At 51.4% G+C, this 18968-nt stretch overlaps 1 protein-coding gene across 8 annotated transcripts in view; it reads left to right on the top strand.

The window, feature by feature from the left end:
- Positions 1 to 14129, top strand: part of LOC114490606 (endothelin-converting enzyme 2) — a 30730-nt gene extending 16601 nt beyond the window's left edge. The window contains exons 1-19 of one of the 8 annotated variants that reach the window (XM_036017777.1): positions 375 to 393; positions 1188 to 1274; positions 1619 to 1754; positions 1936 to 2169; positions 2628 to 2752; positions 2868 to 3014; positions 3166 to 3231; positions 6247 to 6435; positions 7386 to 7528; positions 7884 to 7998; positions 9307 to 9417; positions 10421 to 10519; positions 10620 to 10697; positions 11267 to 11370; positions 11568 to 11678; positions 11813 to 11880; positions 12034 to 12224; positions 12340 to 12435; positions 13152 to 14129. In XM_036017777.1, the coding sequence (XP_035873670.1) occupies positions 1188 to 1274; positions 1619 to 1754; positions 1936 to 2169; positions 2628 to 2752; positions 2868 to 3014; positions 3166 to 3231; positions 6247 to 6435; positions 7386 to 7528; positions 7884 to 7998; positions 9307 to 9417; positions 10421 to 10519; positions 10620 to 10697; positions 11267 to 11370; positions 11568 to 11678; positions 11813 to 11880; positions 12034 to 12224; positions 12340 to 12435; positions 13152 to 13328 (2277 nt within the window). In that variant the 5' untranslated portion in view covers positions 375 to 393 and the 3' untranslated portion in view covers positions 13329 to 14129. Of the gene's footprint in view, positions 1 to 374; positions 394 to 759; positions 908 to 1187; positions 1275 to 1618; positions 1755 to 1935; positions 2170 to 2627; positions 2753 to 2867; positions 3015 to 3165; positions 3232 to 6246; positions 6436 to 7385; positions 7529 to 7883; positions 7999 to 9306; positions 9418 to 10420; positions 10520 to 10619; positions 10698 to 11266; positions 11371 to 11567; positions 11679 to 11812; positions 11881 to 12033; positions 12225 to 12339; positions 12436 to 13151 lie in introns of those variants that run through there. The other 7 variants (XM_036017775.1, XM_028504670.2, XM_036017779.1 and 4 more) reach the window with 7 other exon arrangements.
- Positions 14130 to 18968: the final 4839 nt, after the last annotated feature.

Consider the following 18968-nt stretch of genomic DNA (forward strand, 5'->3'; position numbering starts at 1 on the left):
GGTTTGTCACCATCTGTAACCCTCCCTGTGTGAGATGATCTGATGACAACAGTTATCTTGGAGAGTAAAAGTGCAGTCTCGGAGCAACGGGTAAGAGCAGAGTCAGCGTGGGCTCTGCGTGTGTGTTGTGTACGTGCATGACGCGTGTTGGGCTAGGGGCCTTGTGCACGTACACACCGTGTGTGAGTAGGCAGTGCGTACATTCGGCGAGCGTCTTGGGTGTGTGTGGACTGTGGACTGGGCTGGGCGCTTGCCTGCATACCTCGGGCGTATGTGCTTTCTGTGTAGATACCGCGTGGACACCCTGTATGTGGGTCAGCACCTTGCTGGCTCAAGAGGGGCTGCGTGCACTGCTCAGGAAGGTGTTCTTCAGTAGAGTATAATTTCTCCGGGGTGTTTAAAGGGGATGGGGACGGCCTGCAATTTGGGTGACTGGGCCAAGAAATAGCAGCAAGGCTTGGGCCTGGGTCAAAGGAATGTAAATTATGGGTGGCTTGTGAGAGAGTGCTGCGGAGATGGAGACCTGACCTTTCAGAGGAGCGGGGTCTCCCGCGGTCACAGCCGCGGGGGTGGCAGGTTGGCGCAGCTCAGCAGGGCGGGCCGCGGGCTCCGGGAGCAGAGGTCTGGGCTCCCGGAGCGCTCCTCCCCTCCCCCACGGTCCCCACCTCCAGGCGCGGCGCCGCGGGGGCGCGGGGGCGCGGGGGGGGGGCGGTGGTGCCGGGCAGGCGGGGGTGGCGGCGGCCAAGCGAGGGGCTGCGCAGCGGCTGTGATGGCGGGCGGCGGCCGGGCTGGGCCAGGGGCCGAGGCCACGGCCTGGGCCAGGGCCAGCCGCCGGGAGCCCTAAGCTGCCGCCTGCCCCGACTCCACGATGAACGTCGCGCTGCAAGAGCTGGGCGGCGGCGGTAACGTGAGTGAGGGTTCCCGGCTCCTGGGGAGAGGCTCCCGGGGAGGGGGCTGCTGATGGACAGGCGGCGTCGGGATGGGGCTCCGCGCTGGAGGAGCAGGGTCTGCGTCCTTGAGGGGCAAGGGTGGGAGGGATGCCGGACCACAGAGCTGGGTAAGAGGGAAGGGACCTCGCTGCAGGAGGGAGGGGGCCTGGCCGGGAGGGGCACTGGGGCCCTGAGGCTGGGCCGTGGGCAAACAGCCCGATCTGCCTGACCTGGGTTGGCGCCCTGACTGTCTGGCAGATGGTGGAGTACAAACGGGCGACGCTGCGGGATGAAGATGCACCGGAGACCCCCGTAGAGGGCGGGGCCTCCCCGGACGCTGTGGAGGTGGGCAAGGGGGTTCTCCCTACCTCTCCAGGCCCCAGCCCGGCAGGAAGCCTAGCACCCCCGGCAGCTTTTTGGCTGTCCTGGAGGGTCACCTGCCCCCACCTCCACTCCAGCTCTGGCTTCTGCGCTAGGACCAAGCCATGACGTTGCACAAAGCAGGCTCAGGACTCAACTCGGCCTGCCCCGCGTCCCTGTGCCTAGAGTTAACCTCGGGAGCATCTTTGCTCCAAGGCTTTGGAAACTGCCTATGCCTTCACCCTAGGGAGGACTTCTGTGATCATGGACCACCCCCCACCCCTCCGCCTCCTGCAGCTGCTAGCTCTCTGTCACCCTGTGTTCTCCAGGTGGGGTTCCAGAAGAGGACAAGACGCCTCTTAGGCTCGCACACCCAACTGGAGCTGGTCTTAGCAGGTGTCTCTCTACTGCTGGCTGGCCTGCTTCTGGGCTGCTTTGTGGCCCTAGGGGTCCAGTACCACAGAGGTAGGTGGGGTCACACCTGCCACCAGCACTCCCAGCTGTGGGGACTCTGGAGGCCTAAAGGCCTCTAAGATACTGGGGCCACCTTTGCCTAGCTTTTCTCTCTCCTCCCAACTTTCCTGCTGTCATGGCCCCTCTCAAAGCATGTGTCTTTCCCAAACTGACTGACAGCCCCTGTCTTTAGCCATGTCCCCTGCCACAGACACATCCCACAGCACCTGCCTCACAGAGGCCTGCATTCGAGTGGCTGGAAAAATCCTGGAGACCCTTGACCGTGAAGTGAGCCCCTGCGAGGACTTTTACCAATTCTCCTGTGGAGGCTGGATTCGGAGGAACCCGCTGCCTGTCGGGCGTTCTCGCTGGAACACATTCAATAGTCTCTGGGACCAGAACCAGGCCGTACTGAAGCACCTGCTTGGTGAGTGGGCCTGTCAGGGAGGCTTGTGCCAGGCAGATACATGCCCAGCGTAAGGCTTGGCACTTAGTAGGTACTTAGTGAAGGTCCACGAATGAATAAATAACTGGGTGACTGGGAACACCCCTGGGGTAAGGGATGCAGAAAGTGGGGGCTCCTGAGAGGTGGAGTTGGGTTTGAGGGGGTCAGACCTCTAAGTGTAACACAGAGGCTCCTCTCTGCATTCTGTCTGTAGGACTGCTGAGGGGTGCTAGCACTCTGTAGTGCTTAGGGATCTTAGAGGGTCTTGGTGGATGGGGCAGAGGAAGAAGCCACACTTGGCTGTTTCAGCCAGTTTTCCTGGGTCTACATTAAGAGGACTGCCCCTTGTTGGGAAGGCAAGAAGAGGGACCAAGGAAAGGCCCAGGAACCCTCTCAGCAGTCAGCACAGTTGCCACCTGGACCTGTATTGTACTCCACAGAGAACGCCACCTTCAATTCCAGCAGTGAAGCCGAGTGGAAGACCCAACGCTTCTACCTGTCCTGCCTAAAGGTGGAGCGCATCGAGGAGCTGGGAGCCCAGCCGCTGCGAGACCTCATTGAAAAAGTAGAGCCCCCTGGGTGGGGGAGGTAGGCAGGGCAAGGACAGGACTTGGAAGAGGACATGACCCCCGAAGCTTGGGGGCTCCTGTGTCATAGGTTCCACTGTGGTCTCTACTCAGATTGGTGGCTGGAATGTTACGGGGCCCTGGGACCAGGACAACTTCATGGAGGTGCTGAAGGCAGTAGCAGGGACCTACAGGGCCACCCCCTTCTTCACAGTCTACATCAGTGCCGACTCTAAGAGTTCCAACAGCAATGTCATACAGGTACAGGGCTGGGGCAAGGTGGGAGGGACTTGTGGACTGTTTGCTGCACCCAGACTCTCCTCCCCTACACCTAGCAGGCTTAGGTGGCCCCCTTACACAAGAGTCCAGGTTTGGGTGGGGGTGGGCTTAATCCTTCACCTTGCTGTTACAGGTGGACCAGTCTGGGCTCTTCCTACCCTCTCGAGACTACTACCTAAACAGGACCGCCAATGAAAAAGTAAGAAGCATCCTCAGAATCCCCACCCTTATGCCATGTTGAGCTGGACTGATCCCTATTTACTTTGCCCAGGGTCAGGGTGAGGAACTAAGGAGAACCTGTCCTGTCACCTCTTTCTTCCTTCTTTCTTCTCTCCTTCCCTTCCTTCCCTCCCTCCTTCCCTTCCCCTTCCCTTCCCTTCCCTTCTCTCAGGAAAACATTTTATAGGCACCTACTGTGTTCCAGTGCAATGAGGGCATTCTGAGATGTATGTTTTATAGTTACTGGAAACTTTCAGGGTAGATGGGATCATGAACCTAGATATCTGAGAATAATACTCAGAGAGGGTCTCTGGAACTCAGGAGAGACTTGGACAGCCAGAAAAGGTTTCCTAATGAGATTACATTTGAGCCAGGCCCTGTAAAATATCTAGGGGTAGGTGATGGCATGCTGGGTGAAGAGAACAGTTTAAACAAAAGTGTTGAAGAAGGATATTAAAAAAGTATTGAAGAAGGAAAGGCTAAGGTGTGTTTGGACCATGAGAAGGGGTCCAGTGTGGCGAAATGTGGAGCTCAAAACAGTTGAGAGGCTGGGAAGGTGGATAGCGTCTAGTTATGGAAGGGACCTGTAATGGTACCCTGAGGAGTTTTTGTGGAGGCCATTGCAGGCTCCAGAGCAGGGAGGGAGTGACACAGTGAGCCATGCTTTCGGAAGCCAGTTGGGCTGGAGTGTGAAAAGTAGACATAAGAGAGGGAGCCTGGAGATCAGTTAAGCATTCCGGCAGTACTTCAAGTCCGAACCGTGAATTGTTGGTGAGGGGGTGTTAGAAGAGAGGAGTAGAAGGAGAAGGTGGTGAGGTGAGTTGCGACTATCAACGTGAATGATGGTGGAATGGTGGGGTCCTCAGAAAATCAAGGATGCCTCTAGGACAATCAGCTTCAGACACATTGGGGCAGAAGAAACAGAATGATGTCACAGGAAAAGGGCAGACTTTGGACTCAGACCTTGATTCCAGTCCCAGCTCTGCGGCGTGGCGCAAGCTGATGTAGCTCTCAGAGACCGTTGCTTCATCCGTAAAGTGGGATCATAGCATTTACCTCATACGGTATTTGGGGGTGGGGACAGGATGCAAGCTTATGCTCCTTCATGTGGCAGACACTCAGGGTGTGGGAGCTGCTAATGTTAGTCATGTGGGCTTGAGACCTGGGCACCGTCTCTAGGGAGAGGTCAGCAGGCAGCTGTGAAAGCTGGGTGTCGTCCTGGGGAGAGGATGAGCCTGGAGGGAGCTGTGGGCTTGAGGGGCATCTCCTTAGAAACCTAGACAAAGGCTTTTAGAGAGATGAGAGAAAGGAGGAGAGGGAAATCCTTCTTTTTCAAGGACAGTTGGAAAAAAAGAGCCAGGAAAGGAGGCTGCTATGGAGTAGGACAAGCAGGAGAGCCATTTCTTCCATTCATTCTCAAACACAGAGCACGGCATAACCAGACCCTCTTCTAGGCCTGTGATGAGCAAGATGTTACCACTGCCCTCTAAGTGGGGGAGAAGGCATGGATAGCTCAGTATATCCTGTTCACAGTTGCTAGGTCTGTTACAGAGGAGAAGCATGGCATTCTGAGAGTGAGTGGGACAGGCAACCAGCCTAGCCTTTGGGTCAGAGTAGACTGCACGGAAGAGAGAGGGTTCTAGACAAAGGGAACAGCTACTTCATTTTAAGATTTTACTTATTTATTTTTAGACAGAGGGGAAGGGAGGGAGAAAGAGAGGGAGAGAAACATTGATTAGTTGGCTCGCATACACCCCCAGTGGGGGACCTGGACTGCAACCCAGGCATGTGCCCTGATTGGGGATCGAATTGGTGAACTTTTGGGTCTCGGGCCAGTGCTCAATCCACTAAGCCACACCAGCCAGGGCCAGGAACAGCTCTGAGGTGGCAAGGAGTATGGCCCATTGATGGACCTCCAGAGATGAGAGCAGGAAGGGAGCAGGAAGGGAGAGGGGTCCCCGAGTCCTTCCAGAGGTATATAGGCTCATATTACATATGAACATTGTGGGTCAAGTTTAGCATTTATCCCAAAAGAAATAAAAATTCAAATGTAAGGAGTGGTATGAACAGATCTGTGGTTTTGACATCACCTGAGTCAGAATTTTGAGAATTTTGAGAATGTGGGAGAGAACCACATGGTCCAAGACTTGGGAAAAGGCAGGAAAAGGCTCTTAGCGTGTAGCTGGTTGTCACAGACAGGGAGTCTCCTGTGCCAGCATCGAAGGGGAGCTGCGGTGCAAAAGGTTCAGATAGGATAAAAACTTAGGAGTAGCCCTGGTTGGCATGGTTCAGTAGGTTGGGCATCGTTCCACAAGCAAAAAGTTGTCTGTTTGATTCCTGGTCAGGGCACATGCTTAGGTTGCAGGTTCAGTCCCCCATTGGGGCGCATACAAGAGGCAACTGATTGGTGTTTCTCTCTCACATTGATATTTCTCTCCTCTCTGCCTCTCTTTCCCTGAAATCAATAAGCATGTCCTTGGGTGAGGATTAAAAAAACAACAATTTAGGAGTAAAGTCAGATTAAAGAAAGTATCAAAAGTCAGCCTCAAGCTGAAGGTAAGGAGGTAGGGAGAGGAAGGGGTACGTCAGGTGGGCAGGATGAGGGTCAAGATCACTGGTTGAACTAACCATCCCCCTGAGGACTGGGATGGCTGAGAGTGATCCTCAAACCTCTTCCTCTGACTGCAGCAGCAAGGGAAAGGAGAGGTGGGGAAAATGAGAAAATCTGAAGTATAGAAAGTAGATATTAAAGGATCTAAAACTTCTCAGTAGAGTGGAAGAGGAGATGGCCTTTGGCAATTACGGGAGTTCAGGCTAGGGCTCCTGAGTGAGAGTGAGGAGTGGTCCCTGGGAGGAGGGCCACAGGGAGTCAGTGCGAAGCAGTCCTGAGAGTCTGCAGAAGAAATGGCAAGCGTCCGTGGTGGCCGGAACAGACCCTCTCAGCCTTGGGCAGAAATTGTTGCTGGGCTGTGAGGATGACCCGGGGTTCTGACAGGTGCTTACTGCCTACCTGGACTACATGGAAGAGCTGGGCATTCTGCTGGGCGGACAGCCAGCCTCCACTCGGGAGCAGATGCGGCAGGTACTGGAGCTGGAGATACAACTGGCCAACATCACAGTGCCCCAGGACCAGCGGCGGGACGAGGAGAAGATCTATCACAAGATGAGCATCGCGGAGCTGCAGGTGGGGCCAGTGGGACAGGAAGAGCTGGGCGGGGCCAGCCCCTGGCTCGGCTGGGACTGCTCAGCTTTGCTTCAGGCCCTCTTCCTGAGACAGCCAATCCTTTTTGTCTTTTCCTTTAAAAAATTTTAATCCTCACCTGAGGACATTTTTTTTCCATTGCTTTTAGAGAGAGAGGAGGAGTTGGGGGGGGGGGTGTGGAGAGAGAAAGATAGATCAGGGCAGCAATTCTTTTTTCTTTTTTAAAATATTTTATTTACTTATTTTTAGAGAGACAGGAAGGGAGGGAGAAAGAGAGGGAGAGAAACATCTATGTGTGAGAGATATGAGGTTGTTTCTTACCCCCCCATCCCTGTTTGCCTGCAACCCAGCCATGTGCCCTAATGGGGAATTGAACCAGCGACCTGTTAGTAACAAGCTGCTGCTCAGTCCACTGAGCCACACCAGCCAGGGCAACAATGTCCACGTGTTGCCTGGACGTGCATAGAGAGATTAAGTAAAAAACCTGTAACAACTTGTACAAGATATCCACAAAACAATCAGGAAAGATATGGAAGCATCTCCTAGGGGGCCCTCACTGTGTCAGGCATCACCCCTTTAGTTGTTGGATTGTGGAGAAGTGGGGTAAGGGGGTTCTGGAGGAGAGGCCAGGTATGTAGGGATGCTGGGTGGCATCAGAGGAATGGTATATTATTACTTGTAATGAGTATCTGTGAATGGCTGTGCCCCAGCTGAACATCACATTGGTGGTTTTCCTTGTGTAAGTGATTGGGCTCCTAGACTGAGGGGTGCTCAGGCCTGGAAAAGGGTTTACTAAAGGAAGGGGCCATAAAGCAGCTAGTAACTGTTACCTGGGCAATAGGAAACTCGGCTCTAACATATCAACGGTGAAGGGTCTGCTGAAAGCTGGGCAGGCAAGCAGGGAGGCTTGAGATGTTTAGTTTTGCTCCCAGGCCCTGGCGCCCTCCATGGACTGGCTGGAGTTCCTGTCTTTCTTGCTGTCACCGCTGGAGTTGAGTGACTCTGAGCCTGTGGTGGTGTATGGGACCGATTACTTGCAGCAGGTTTCAGAGCTCATCAACCGAACAGAGCCAAGGTATGGGGGGGGTGGGCTCAGGGCCCCCTGCAGGTCCCAGGCAGGAAGCAAACATAGGGAAATGGCACAGCCAGACACAGAAGGATTTGACAAGGCCCCAGACCTTTCAAACCTCAAAACACAATGTCTGTGGGGGCTGCCCCTCTGGCCAGGGCACCAGGGAGTCTGCGTGTGATCTGTATCTCTGCTCCAACCTGACTTCTGTGGGCAGGTGTGTGGTCCAGGAGAGGGGGATTCTGGAACAGCTCCCACATAGGCCTCTCAGGACTCCTGCTGCCTGTACCTTCGTGGAGCCGATTTGGGGTGGAAATGGTAACCCACCTGCCCTTTCTTTATGTTCTGGTCCGGATGCCAGCATCCTGAACAATTACCTGATCTGGAACCTGGTGCAGAAGACAACCTCGAGCCTGGACCGACGCTTTGAGTCTGCACAAGAGAAGCTGCTGGAGACCCTCTATGGCACCAAAAAGGTGGGCTCTCTTTCTCTGCCCCCACTTTCTGGCGCAGTTTAGCTGATGCTTTACACTTACTGTGTGTCAGGCACAGATTGCCTCATGGTGTCGTACAGAGCTCAGGGCTAGGAACCAAGCTGACTTGGGTCACAGCCCCCCACGCCTTGCTTTAGTAGCCTATGGACTTTGGCCATGTCACCTAGCCTCTCTGAATCTTCTCTTCCTGGTCTGCAAAACAGGAATGCCTTGCAGGGTTGGCATGAGGACTAACTGACTTATGACGTGAAGCACCCACCCAATGCATTAGCTGCACTGGGCTTTGATGATGATGGCGATGAAGATGAGTACAGAAATTTGGTTTTTAGTTTCAGGATAACCCGTTAAGTGAGAAAGAGGATGTGTAAACCAACATATTGTGTTTAGGGGTGATGAGAGCTCACACTGAGGGAAAGACTGTCTTTGTGTTGTAGGACAGAGGTGGGGACAGCACATTCTACCCTGGGGGGTGGAAACATCAGGAAAAGCTTCCCCGAAGAGACGATGTTTGAAGAATTAGTTCAGCAAGAAAACAAGAGAGAGAAGGACAGTCCAGGATGTGCATAGGCCAGAGGGAGCATGGTGGGCTTGTGTGTGTTCAGGAGTGAGCTTGAAAACAGGGCAGCCGAGAGGCTGAGGGTGTTAAAGGTCTGGCATTGATTCTTTTAGGGATGGGGAACCATGGGATGGTTTTAAGGAGAGGAGTAACCCAGTTAGATTTATGTGTTAGATCATCTTTCTGGTAGCTAAATGGAAGATGGAGGGGAGTGGCAAGGGAGGGGGGATGAGAATGGTTAGACACTCTAGTTAGGAGAACACTGCAATGTTCAGGCAAGAGATGATAGTGTTGTAGGTCAGGGAGGTGGCAACAGGTGGATGGGAGAGATGGTTATGAAGTAGAATTTGTAGAGACTGGTGATAAATTGAACATAGGGGTAGGGAGATGGAGGAGGCTGGTGACTCCCAGATTTCTAGCACAGGGTACTGACGGGGATGTGAGGCTGAGCGATGAAACGCCCGGACCCCGACGGGCCTCTCAGGAGCATAGGAGGAGGAGGCGAGTGCTGAGAACAGAGTGGGCAGCGCCCTCTTCCTCCTGAGGTTTCTCTCCTGGGGTTGGCACACTTTGCAACAGCACCCCTCATTTTCCCTGGAGTCCGAGGGAGCGATGGCACATCAAACCAGGGCCTGCGCTGGCCAGACCTGAGAGGGGCTGGCCCCCGAGACAGAGAAAGGCCCTCGCTGGAGGGCAGAGCTGTCTCTGGGAGGCCGGCTCTTTGTCCCTTGCAGTCCTGTGTGCCAAGGTGGCAGACCTGCATCTCCAACACCGATGACGCCCTTGGCTTCGCTTTGGGGTCCCTCTTTGTGAAGGCCACATTTGACCGGCAGAGCAAAGAAATTGTGAGTCTTCCAGGTTCTTCCAACACCACCCCTTGCTTTAGTTAAAATTCACCATTCATACTTGTGAGTACGTATAGGGAAAAAAACTGGAAGGAAATTTATTAACAAAATAATAGCAATTACTTTGGGTACAGGGATTATGACAGATTCCTTTGTCCTTTAAAGTTCTCTGCATTTTCCAAATTTTCTATAATGTGTTTACATTACCTATTTAATTAGAAAAACAGTGTTTATGTATTTATTAGGAAATGATAATGAATGTGCTTAAAGTATGGTAATACTTTACCAATACAAGGATGTTTATGGAAGTATTTTTTATAATAAGGTAGAATGAAAATACCTTAAATGTCTAATCCCAGGGGAATGGAAAAATAAACTGTGGTTAGGATGAACTATGAGGCAGCCTTAAAACTGATCATATATCTTTAAGTGAAAAAAAGAAAGTTGCTATATCTATCTATCTATATCTCTCTATATATCTATATATCACAACACAATTCCATTTTATATGTATACATATACACCCATATACGCATATACACATATGTGTGTGTGTATTTTATATATATATATATATATATATATATATATATATATATCCAGGCAGGGAAAGACACCAGATAGTCAAATGTTAAATGAAGTTACCTCTGAGTGAAGGATTATAAGTGGTCTATTCTTCAATTCTCAGTTTTCCAAATTTTCTGCTATGAATGCCTTCCCTTTGTGATCAGATAAAAATTAATGCCTTATATTAAATCATAACACTAATTCAATTAAATTGTCAATTAATTATTTTGGTTAATTAGGGGGGAAAAAGCCGCTCATAACCCCAGCACCTTCACAGACCTTGTCTCCTCCTCACGCTCCCCAGGTGCTCAGCCTTAACTCAGGAATTTGGACACTCTCACATGGCCCCTGGAATGGCAGTGATGGGACACTAGGGTGGACTGGGGACAAAGGGTTAATATGAGTGGAAGGCAGATTTGTGCCCCTTCCCTCCCAGGCAGAAGGGATGATCAGTGAGATCCGAACCGCCTTTGAGGAGGCCCTGGGACAGTTGGTCTGGATGGATGAAAAGACCCGCCAGGCAGCCAAGGAGAAAGTGAGCTGTGGTCAGGGTTGGGGCGCCATCTTGAGGTGGGGGTGGAGGATACAGTTTTTTGGGAGCCTGGGGAGGGAAACCCTTAACGTGGTCTGTTTAGGCAGACGCCATCTATGATATGATCGGTTTCCCGGACTTCATCCTGGAGCCTAAAGAGCTGGATGATGTTTATGATGGGGTGAGTACCTCTGCTCACCAGTTTTGAACTCCAGCCCCGTGGAGGGCACTCTTCTCTGGACTCATTAATAGGAGCTCAAGCACTAGGAGGGAAGGAGGCACTTGCTTGTTTCTTTCAGAGGCAATGTAGGCAACCCACCGAATATTGCTCAAGCGCTGGTTCTCTGCTAGGGTGCATGTCAGATGTTAGTAGAACACAGTGCTAGCCAGCAGTAATTTGCAGCCAAACCTGAGTCAAATCCTGTTTCTACCTCTACCTAACTGTGTAACCTTGGACACGTTATATACCCTCTCTGAGCCTCAGTTTCTTCATCTGTAAAATGGGGTCTTATTAGTATCTACCTCATAGGGTCATTGTGAGAATAAAAGGAGGCAGTATGTTAAAAAAAAAGCACCTGCTTCGTAAGTGCTCTTCAGGTGTGGGTGATTATTATTCATTAGCTGTTTTACTCCCGTTTTACAGCTGAGAAACCTGAGGCTCAGGGAGGTGCTATTTAGTAGCCAAACTGGGACTCTTATCTTCTCCAACATGTCCTCTTTCTTGCTTTCCGCTTCCCACCGTTCCCATAGTATGACGTCTCTGAAGATTCCTTCTTCCAGAACATGTTGAATTTGTACAACTTCTCTGCTAAAGTGATGGCGGACCAGCTCCGAAAGCCTCCCAGCCGGGACCAGTGAGAATGGAGGGCTGCAGACCTTTGGGGCAGCAAGAGAGGCAGGGGTGGTTTCCAGGGCTTTGGCGGGGTGAGGTGGGCAGGACTGATCCCAAACCAGTGACACAAGGTCCTTGTAGGAGGTAGGTCAAGGCTGCTGGGCTAGGAGGAGCATCAGGAGAGTCGGGACGCTGAGCCTCTCCCTGTCCCTCCCCCAGGTGGAGCATGACCCCCCAGACAGTGAATGCCTACTACCTTCCAACCAAGAATGAGATTGTCTTCCCTGCTGGCATCCTGCAGGCTCCCTTCTATGCCCGCAACCACCCCAAGTATGTCTGAGGCAGGAGGGGTCTATGGGTGGGGTCTGAGGGGCCTGGGCCTATGGGTGGGGTGGGAACAGGACTGGAGTTGGGATCCAGGAGTCCCCCTACCATGTCTTCACTCAGCATTCCTCACCTACCAGGGCCCTGAACTTTGGTGGCATCGGTGTGGTGATGGGCCACGAGTTGACACATGCCTTTGATGACCAAGGTAGAAGTTGTTCCCTCCAACCTAGAATTCCCAGTGGCTCCTGCAAGGCCTTGAGGTTTTGGGAGCAGGCCAGAGGGACCCTGGATGGGGGAGGTCCTGACCCCAAGGGTTGCGCTCTGGTCTCAGTGGGGTGCAAAGGTTCATTCTCCTCAGGGCGTGAGTATGACAAGGAAGGGAACCTGCGGCCATGGTGGCAGAATGAGTCACTGGCTGCCTTCCGGAATCACACGGCCTGCATGGAGGAGCAGTACAGCCAGTACCGGGTCAACGGGGAGAAGCTCAACGGCCGCCAGACACTGGGGGAGAACATTGCTGACAACGGAGGGCTTAAGGCTGCCTACAACGTGAGTGGCCTAGCCAGCCCTCCAGGAGCTGAGGTCCACCCACCCTGGGGGAAGAGTGCCGGCTAGAGGGGTGGGTAGGTCCTGATGGACTTACGGCTCCTGTGCCCAACCCCAGGCTTACAAAGCGTGGCTGAGAATACACGGAGAAGAGCAGCAGCTGCCAGCTGTGGGGCTCACCAACCACCAGCTCTTCTTTGTAGGATTTGCCCAGGTATTGCCCTCCTGGGAGGCCTGGGGTCTGCCCGTCTCCCACTCCCTCCTGGGTGTGTCATTAGAAGTTGGGGGCATGCAGGAAAGGGATTGGGAAATGGGGCCAAAGATGGTGTGTGGAAGGTGGTCTGGGGAGGCCTTGTACCCAGAGCCGCACACCTGGGGCCCACCAAAGCCTGTGAGGACGCCTGAGGAAGGATCAGTCTTCAGGAGGCTTTTGCAGATCTCAAAGGGCAGGGCTGCCCTGCTTGAGGGGGACAGGGTGGGGAGCAGGTTTGATCCTCACCATGTTGCTGTGGAGGAGGAAACTGAAGCTCGGGGACAAAGTGGCTCATCCAGGGCTACCCAGGAATAAAGTCAGTGGCAGAGTGACTCAGGCAGGGTCTCCTGTAAGTACTGTACTCTACAGCAGGCAGCCTTGGAGCGGTGGGCTTCTCCCTCTCGGACACGTGGATCCTGGGCAACCCTATATCCAGGGCAGCTTTGAAAGGCCTTCAAGGAATTTGGGAGGGAGGGTGCAGGCCCCTCCCATAGTGCCGATAGCAAGGGGTTGGGGCTCAGATGTTGACTGGGCCCCTGCCTGTGTCCCTGAGGCCTCCTGAGCTGAGAGACAAGGCAGTTGGTGGTTTGTGTCCCTGGGATGGCTCTGCTGCAGTCCAGTCTGTGACCCTGCCCACATTAGACACCATATGTCCCCGTGTCTGTCCTGGCCCGCAGGTGTGGTGCTCGGTCCGCACACCCGAGAGCTCTCACGAGGGGCTGGTGACCGACCCCCACAGCCCTGCCCGTTTCCGCGTGCTGGGCACCCTCTCCAACTCCCGTGACTTCCTGCGGCACTTCGGCTGCCCTGTCGGCTCCCCCATGAACCCAGGGCAGCTGTGTGAAGTGTGGTAGACCTGGGTCCGGACAGAAATGGCCAGCTATTGATAGGGCCTGGGGCAGCTCGCCCAGCAAGGCTGTTTGCTTTGGAGTCTGGAAAAGGCAAATGCCGGCTAGACTGAGTCCAGCCTCTCCACACCACAGGTGACATGAGTCCCAGTCCCTGTTCCACCACCACATTGTGCCTCTGCTTTGGGGGTGCCCCTGCCTCCAGCAGAGCTCCCATCATTCACTGTGACATCCTTCCATGTCACCTTGGCTGAAAGAGGCCTGGGCGGGGGGCACCAGCTCCATAGGAAGAAGTTGGCCTTTCTAGCCCAAAGCTCACTTGGCTCGGTGGCCATGGGGTCTGCCGTGCCTGCTGCACTCTGACGATGCAGGGCCTGGGTGGTGTGCCTTCCATGCTTCTCCTGGAGGTGCCCTTGGGAATGGGCTTAGCTCCTTTAAGCAACACCCTCAGGGGCTTCCCTCCATCTCATGCTCCTCATACTGCTGCTTATCATGCTGCCGCCAGCCCTCACTGACAGACCAACTGTGCTCAGCTCTTAGTGGAGGCCTGAGGGCCTTTACAAGCCTTCCTGATGCCTCCCGGTTTCCCTGGGCTCAGAAGTGTGTATGTGTAGGGGATGCTAGTTCCTGTGTCTTGGGGTGGGGGGATTGAATCTTTCTGGACCAAGCAGGAAAGCAGATAGAACAGGGAGAGGGAAGGACAGAGTTTATTTTTACAGGGAAGAGGGTGGGGAGCACGTGGTTTTGGCCCTGTAGGACCCTTTGCCAATAAATAGACACACAGCAGTCAGCCTGTCTCTTCCTTCAGTCCTGTTTTCATTTATTCATTTACTCATCCCAACAATATTTACTGAGCACCTAACGTATGCCAGGTACTCTTGTAGACACTCATTAACTCACTCACCAGAAACAGGGAACTGCGATTTAAAGCCCCAAGAGGACAGAGAAAGAGAGGCGGGATGGAAGGATGGGATGAACTTGGGTCTGACTGGGTGGAGTACATCCTCTGCTCACTGGTGGCCATATCCCCATTGCCAGCTGTTCTGCAGCTGGAAGGATTCACCAAGACCCTCTCCTGATGCATGCAGATGGGCCTGCCACTGAGTCTGGCTGACTACTGGGCCAGGGTCAGCTTGACAGATGGGTGGCCCTCACCCTTCAATGGAGGGAAACCCTGGCCAAGGTAACATGCCATTCCCTGGAGCTCGGAGCACTGGCCTCTGCTTGTGGCTGAAAAGACATGCATCTCCCCATGCCCTCAAAGGCTTGGTGCTCCTGAGAGTCATTCACCTCACCTGCATACACTCATCAAGGCCTACCAAGTGCCAGGCGTGGAGAATGCAGCTACAGCTGACACCCTCAGAGTGAAGGAGGGAAAGAAGCATTTATTGAAAACTTCTTGTGTTCTAGGCACCCCTGTTAGATGGCTCATTTCTTTAGTCATTCACTTATTAACTTATACATCCACAGATATATTTTTAAAAATGTACTGATTGCCAACAATGTGCGAAGCACTGGTGAGGCAAAGATGAGTAAGATGGTTCCTTCCCTCGAGTGACTCTTCTACTGGCACTTTCACCTTCATGAGCTCATCTGATCCTCAGCAACATATTTGAGAGGTCCTCCAGTTTCCATTTTATAGATATAATTCTAGCCGTGTCACTGAAGTCAAAGAGGCCTGGATTGAAATTGAAGCTCTGCTAGGTGTATGGACTTGAACCTGTTCCTTAACCTCTATGAGCCTCAGTTTCTTTACCTGTAAAATGAGAACTAGAGCCAAACAGTGGAAAGAGTCCAGTTTCAATTCGCTTTAAAAGTCAGTGTTCTTCAAAGTGGGGGTGCGTTTGGTGAGTTTGGAAGGGTAAGAATGAAGCTTTGTCAGGGATTGGTGCTGGGGTCCCTGGTCCCTGGGTGATGGCACTAGCATGTGTCCCACAGTTTGTACCCTGTCCCAGCACCAGGCTGTCCCCACGAAGAGCTATATTTGGGCCCCTGTCAAGTAACTTGGAAATGCTGGCTGCCCACCAAGAGAAGATGAGCCCCTCAGAAGGGAGCAAGTGGCCTTGGGAACTCTGAGACCAAGGGACAGCATGGCTTGAGCCTCTCAGAGGTTCTAAGGGGGGGCAGCAAAATGCATCAGAAAGAGGAGGGCCATCACATCGGGAAACCTGGTTCTGGCTCCAGCTCTGCGACCCCCTCAATGTGTGACACTGGGCATGGCTCATCCCCTCTTCAGGGCTCAGTTTCCTTAGCAGTTTGTAAAAGAGGAGGTTTGGATGAGATGATGTCTGAGGACCAACCAATTCAGCGGTAATGTTTTTAAAAGGAATTCACAGGCTTATCAAATTCCAGAACCCAAAGAAATATAAAGCAATGGTGTGAAGTTTGGGTGTTGCACAGAGGATGAGATTTGTAATGTCAGAGAGCATAATGAATGAGGGGAGAGGCTTGGCAGCATAAAACCTTGCCCTTCACCCCTGATTTCAGAGGCCAACTTAGGATGCTGACCAGCTGGCCACTGTGATATAGAAACTCCATATTTGCAAAAAAGTCAAAATGTCTAACAATAATAAGTAGCAGCGTTCATTTACTGAGTTATTATTTTGTTTAAACCTGTACTAAGCATTTTAAAAACATCATTTTGTTAAATTCCCACAATAACTTATAAGGAGGTTCTATCATCTCTGGATTTTTTAAAAAGATTTTATTTTCAGAGAGAGAAGGGAGGGAGAAAGAAAGGGAGAGAAACATGGATATGTGAGAGAACCATTGACTAGTTGCCTCTTGTTCGCCCCCAAATGGGGACAGGCCTGCAACCCAGGCATGTGCCCTGACAGGGAATCAAACCATCAACCTTCTGGCTTAGAGGTCAGCACTCAATCCACTGAGCCACACCAGCCAGGGCATTTATCACCTCTGTTTTAAAAGTGGAGAAACTAAGGGAAAAGATTACATAACGTCCGATGTCAGATAAGTCAGACTGCATTAAAACACTATTTGGAACTCAGATGCTCTTAATCACCATTTAGTCTTCTAAGTCACGAGAGAGTTTAGACTCAGACAGGTATCTGTCATCTGGACAATTTCATCACACTTCTATGTGAGACCATCACCAGCAGGTACATTTCCACGCTACCCAGCTTCCTTGGGCTAGGTACATATGACAATCAGGCAGCTGCAGGGAACCTAGGCACATGCTGAGTTGAAATTAAGCCAGGTAGCACCTGTTTGTTGAGCACTCTGCAGGTGCTTGCTTCCAGAGGCAAGGTAAGGTAAAGGTCAGGTGACAGACCTTCACCATTAGTAGCCTTGCCATGCTGCTGAACACACATCTGTGATATGCACTGGTGTGTTTAGGCAGAAGGAGGATTGAAGGATGGTGCTCCTGAGTGAATGCAAGAGCAATTATTGGTAAGGTGCTACCTTACACTGTCTCACTGGGAAGGTTAACTAATTCTCATGCTTAATGAGGTAACATATGTCGCACAATATGATTTCCACAGTTGGAAGCATGCTGGAAATGTCAGGCTGGAAGACAGGCCCTTATAAAATAAACACAGTTTCACTGGGCCTATCATGACTCACAAATGGAGAACCTGGCCAGTTTTCCAATGCCCCACTCTGGGCTCCAAAGAGACCCCCAGGCCATTATTATACATAGAGATGACCTGAAGATGAATGCAAAGCCAGCCAGTCAGCCAGCCATTGATCCATCCATCCATCAATTCACTCAAGAAATATTTGTTAAGGCCTACTACAAGCCAGGTATTAGGTTGGGTGCTGTGGACACAAAGATGAAGAAGGCACAGCTCCTGTCCTCCAAGAGCTCAGAGTCTCAGGAGGAAGACTGGTGTGAGTATAGGGAAGAAATGAGAAACTTGAAGGGTAGAACAGGAAAAGTGTCCTAGACAGGTTACATTGAGCTGGAGTGCAGAGGATGGGAAAATCTGCTAGCTGAAAACAGTGAAGGGCATTCCATGTAGAAGGAACAGCAATGTGAAAAGGCTGATCGGAACATGTTTAGAAATAGTGAAATGTTTAGGATGATCAGAAGGGGTGTAATGAGAGGTGAGAGTCTGGAGAAGTGAAGTTATAACAGTAGATGTGAAAAGAGGGGACTGTAAATCTGCCATTCTGGCAATTAACAGTAACAAGGGCCACAGGGCAATCTGAAAAATATCGCACAAAGAAAGTAGCAATCTAGTAGAAATAGTGCAATGCTGTATCCAGGAGCACTTCTAGTGTTAGGTGAGTGATGCTGTGGCTTGAATGGTTCTCAGATGAATAGAGCCATCCATAAGACGGGTAGCTGTGCATCTCAGGCCATGAGTTTGGGGGCAACATGGCAGGCATGTGCATGCAGTTTGGAGGAAGGTGGCAGGAAGGGACAGGTGATGGGCTGGCTCTGATTGGAGAGCAATTCGGCCCCAAGGCTGGGAGTTTGGCTAAATGGTAGCAAGGAGTGCTTCTGGGAAGGCAATCTGACTGAAATGGAGTTTGAGGCAGGACATATCATGGGGCCTTGAAATAACTGTCAGATATTTGAATTTGGATAGAGAGGCTTGGGGGCTTGAGTGCTTGGAGGTGGGGAGCAGGGAACAAGAAAGTTGACCTCAGGTGGAAAATGACAACTGCCTGCTTTCCAGTTGCCGGGAACCTGGCCGAACATTTTATATACATTATCTTATATCATTCTCATAATAACTTATGAGGGAGGTACTTCATTACCCACGTTTCAGAGAGGCAAAAACCAGGCTGAGAGAGGTTAGAAAAATCTCCCAGTTGTCACAACTAGTGAAAGGCAGAATTTGGCTTTAAACACTGGGCCGGCTGCTCTCTAGAGCACATATTTTCCCACTCACCCCCAACTTTTTATTTTGACACATTTCAAGCCTACCAAAAAGTTGAAACATAGTACACAACAAACATTCATACACTCTTTATCTGGAGTCACCAGCTATTAACAGCTTGTGTTTTATGCCACATCTCACCCTGTCTCCTCTAAGATGGGATTTGATTGGTATAAAAGACAAAAAATCTGAGCTGTGATAGACAAAAGTCATGAAAAAACAAGAGATTTAGGGGAAATACCTTTACAAATGACTGCAGAAAGCCAGGCAATGTGCGGACAACTTGATGTCAGAGATAGTATGGCCAGAACAGCTACCTTCTGCTCAATTTCTGTCAGCCAACCATGGCTGGGGGTGTCATTGGCAACGGAAATGCAAAGTCATCCCTGGAATCCTAGCATTGAGTAGAAGAGCAACAGGTTTTAAAATGAGCTTCAAACCTTTACACCTATATCTGCACATATATCTAGCCAACATTCATTCAGTGTTAACCACACTGTGCTAGTGTGTGTGCGTTTGTTTTTTTCAAAGAAAGTTTCTGTGTCCTTTAATGCCCTAGAGCCCATACAATAAGACTCTAGGCCAAATGGTGAGTATTCTCACCGGATGAAAGGGAGAACTACTTCCTTTTTTCTTACCTTCTAGATACAGACACACAGCCCAAACAGAAGAAGAAACTTTGAAGTTCTCCCGAAACAGGCAAGAGCTTGGAAAATTGAAAGCTCAATGTTCGAATACGGATTCGACTCCTTACTGTATGTGATTTCTTCTGTAAAGTGGAGACAATTCTACCAAA

This window comes from Phyllostomus discolor, chromosome 2, assembly GCF_004126475.2.
Source record: "Phyllostomus discolor isolate MPI-MPIP mPhyDis1 chromosome 2, mPhyDis1.pri.v3, whole genome shotgun sequence".
NCBI classification, from domain to species: Eukaryota; Metazoa; Chordata; class Mammalia; order Chiroptera; family Phyllostomidae; genus Phyllostomus; species Phyllostomus discolor.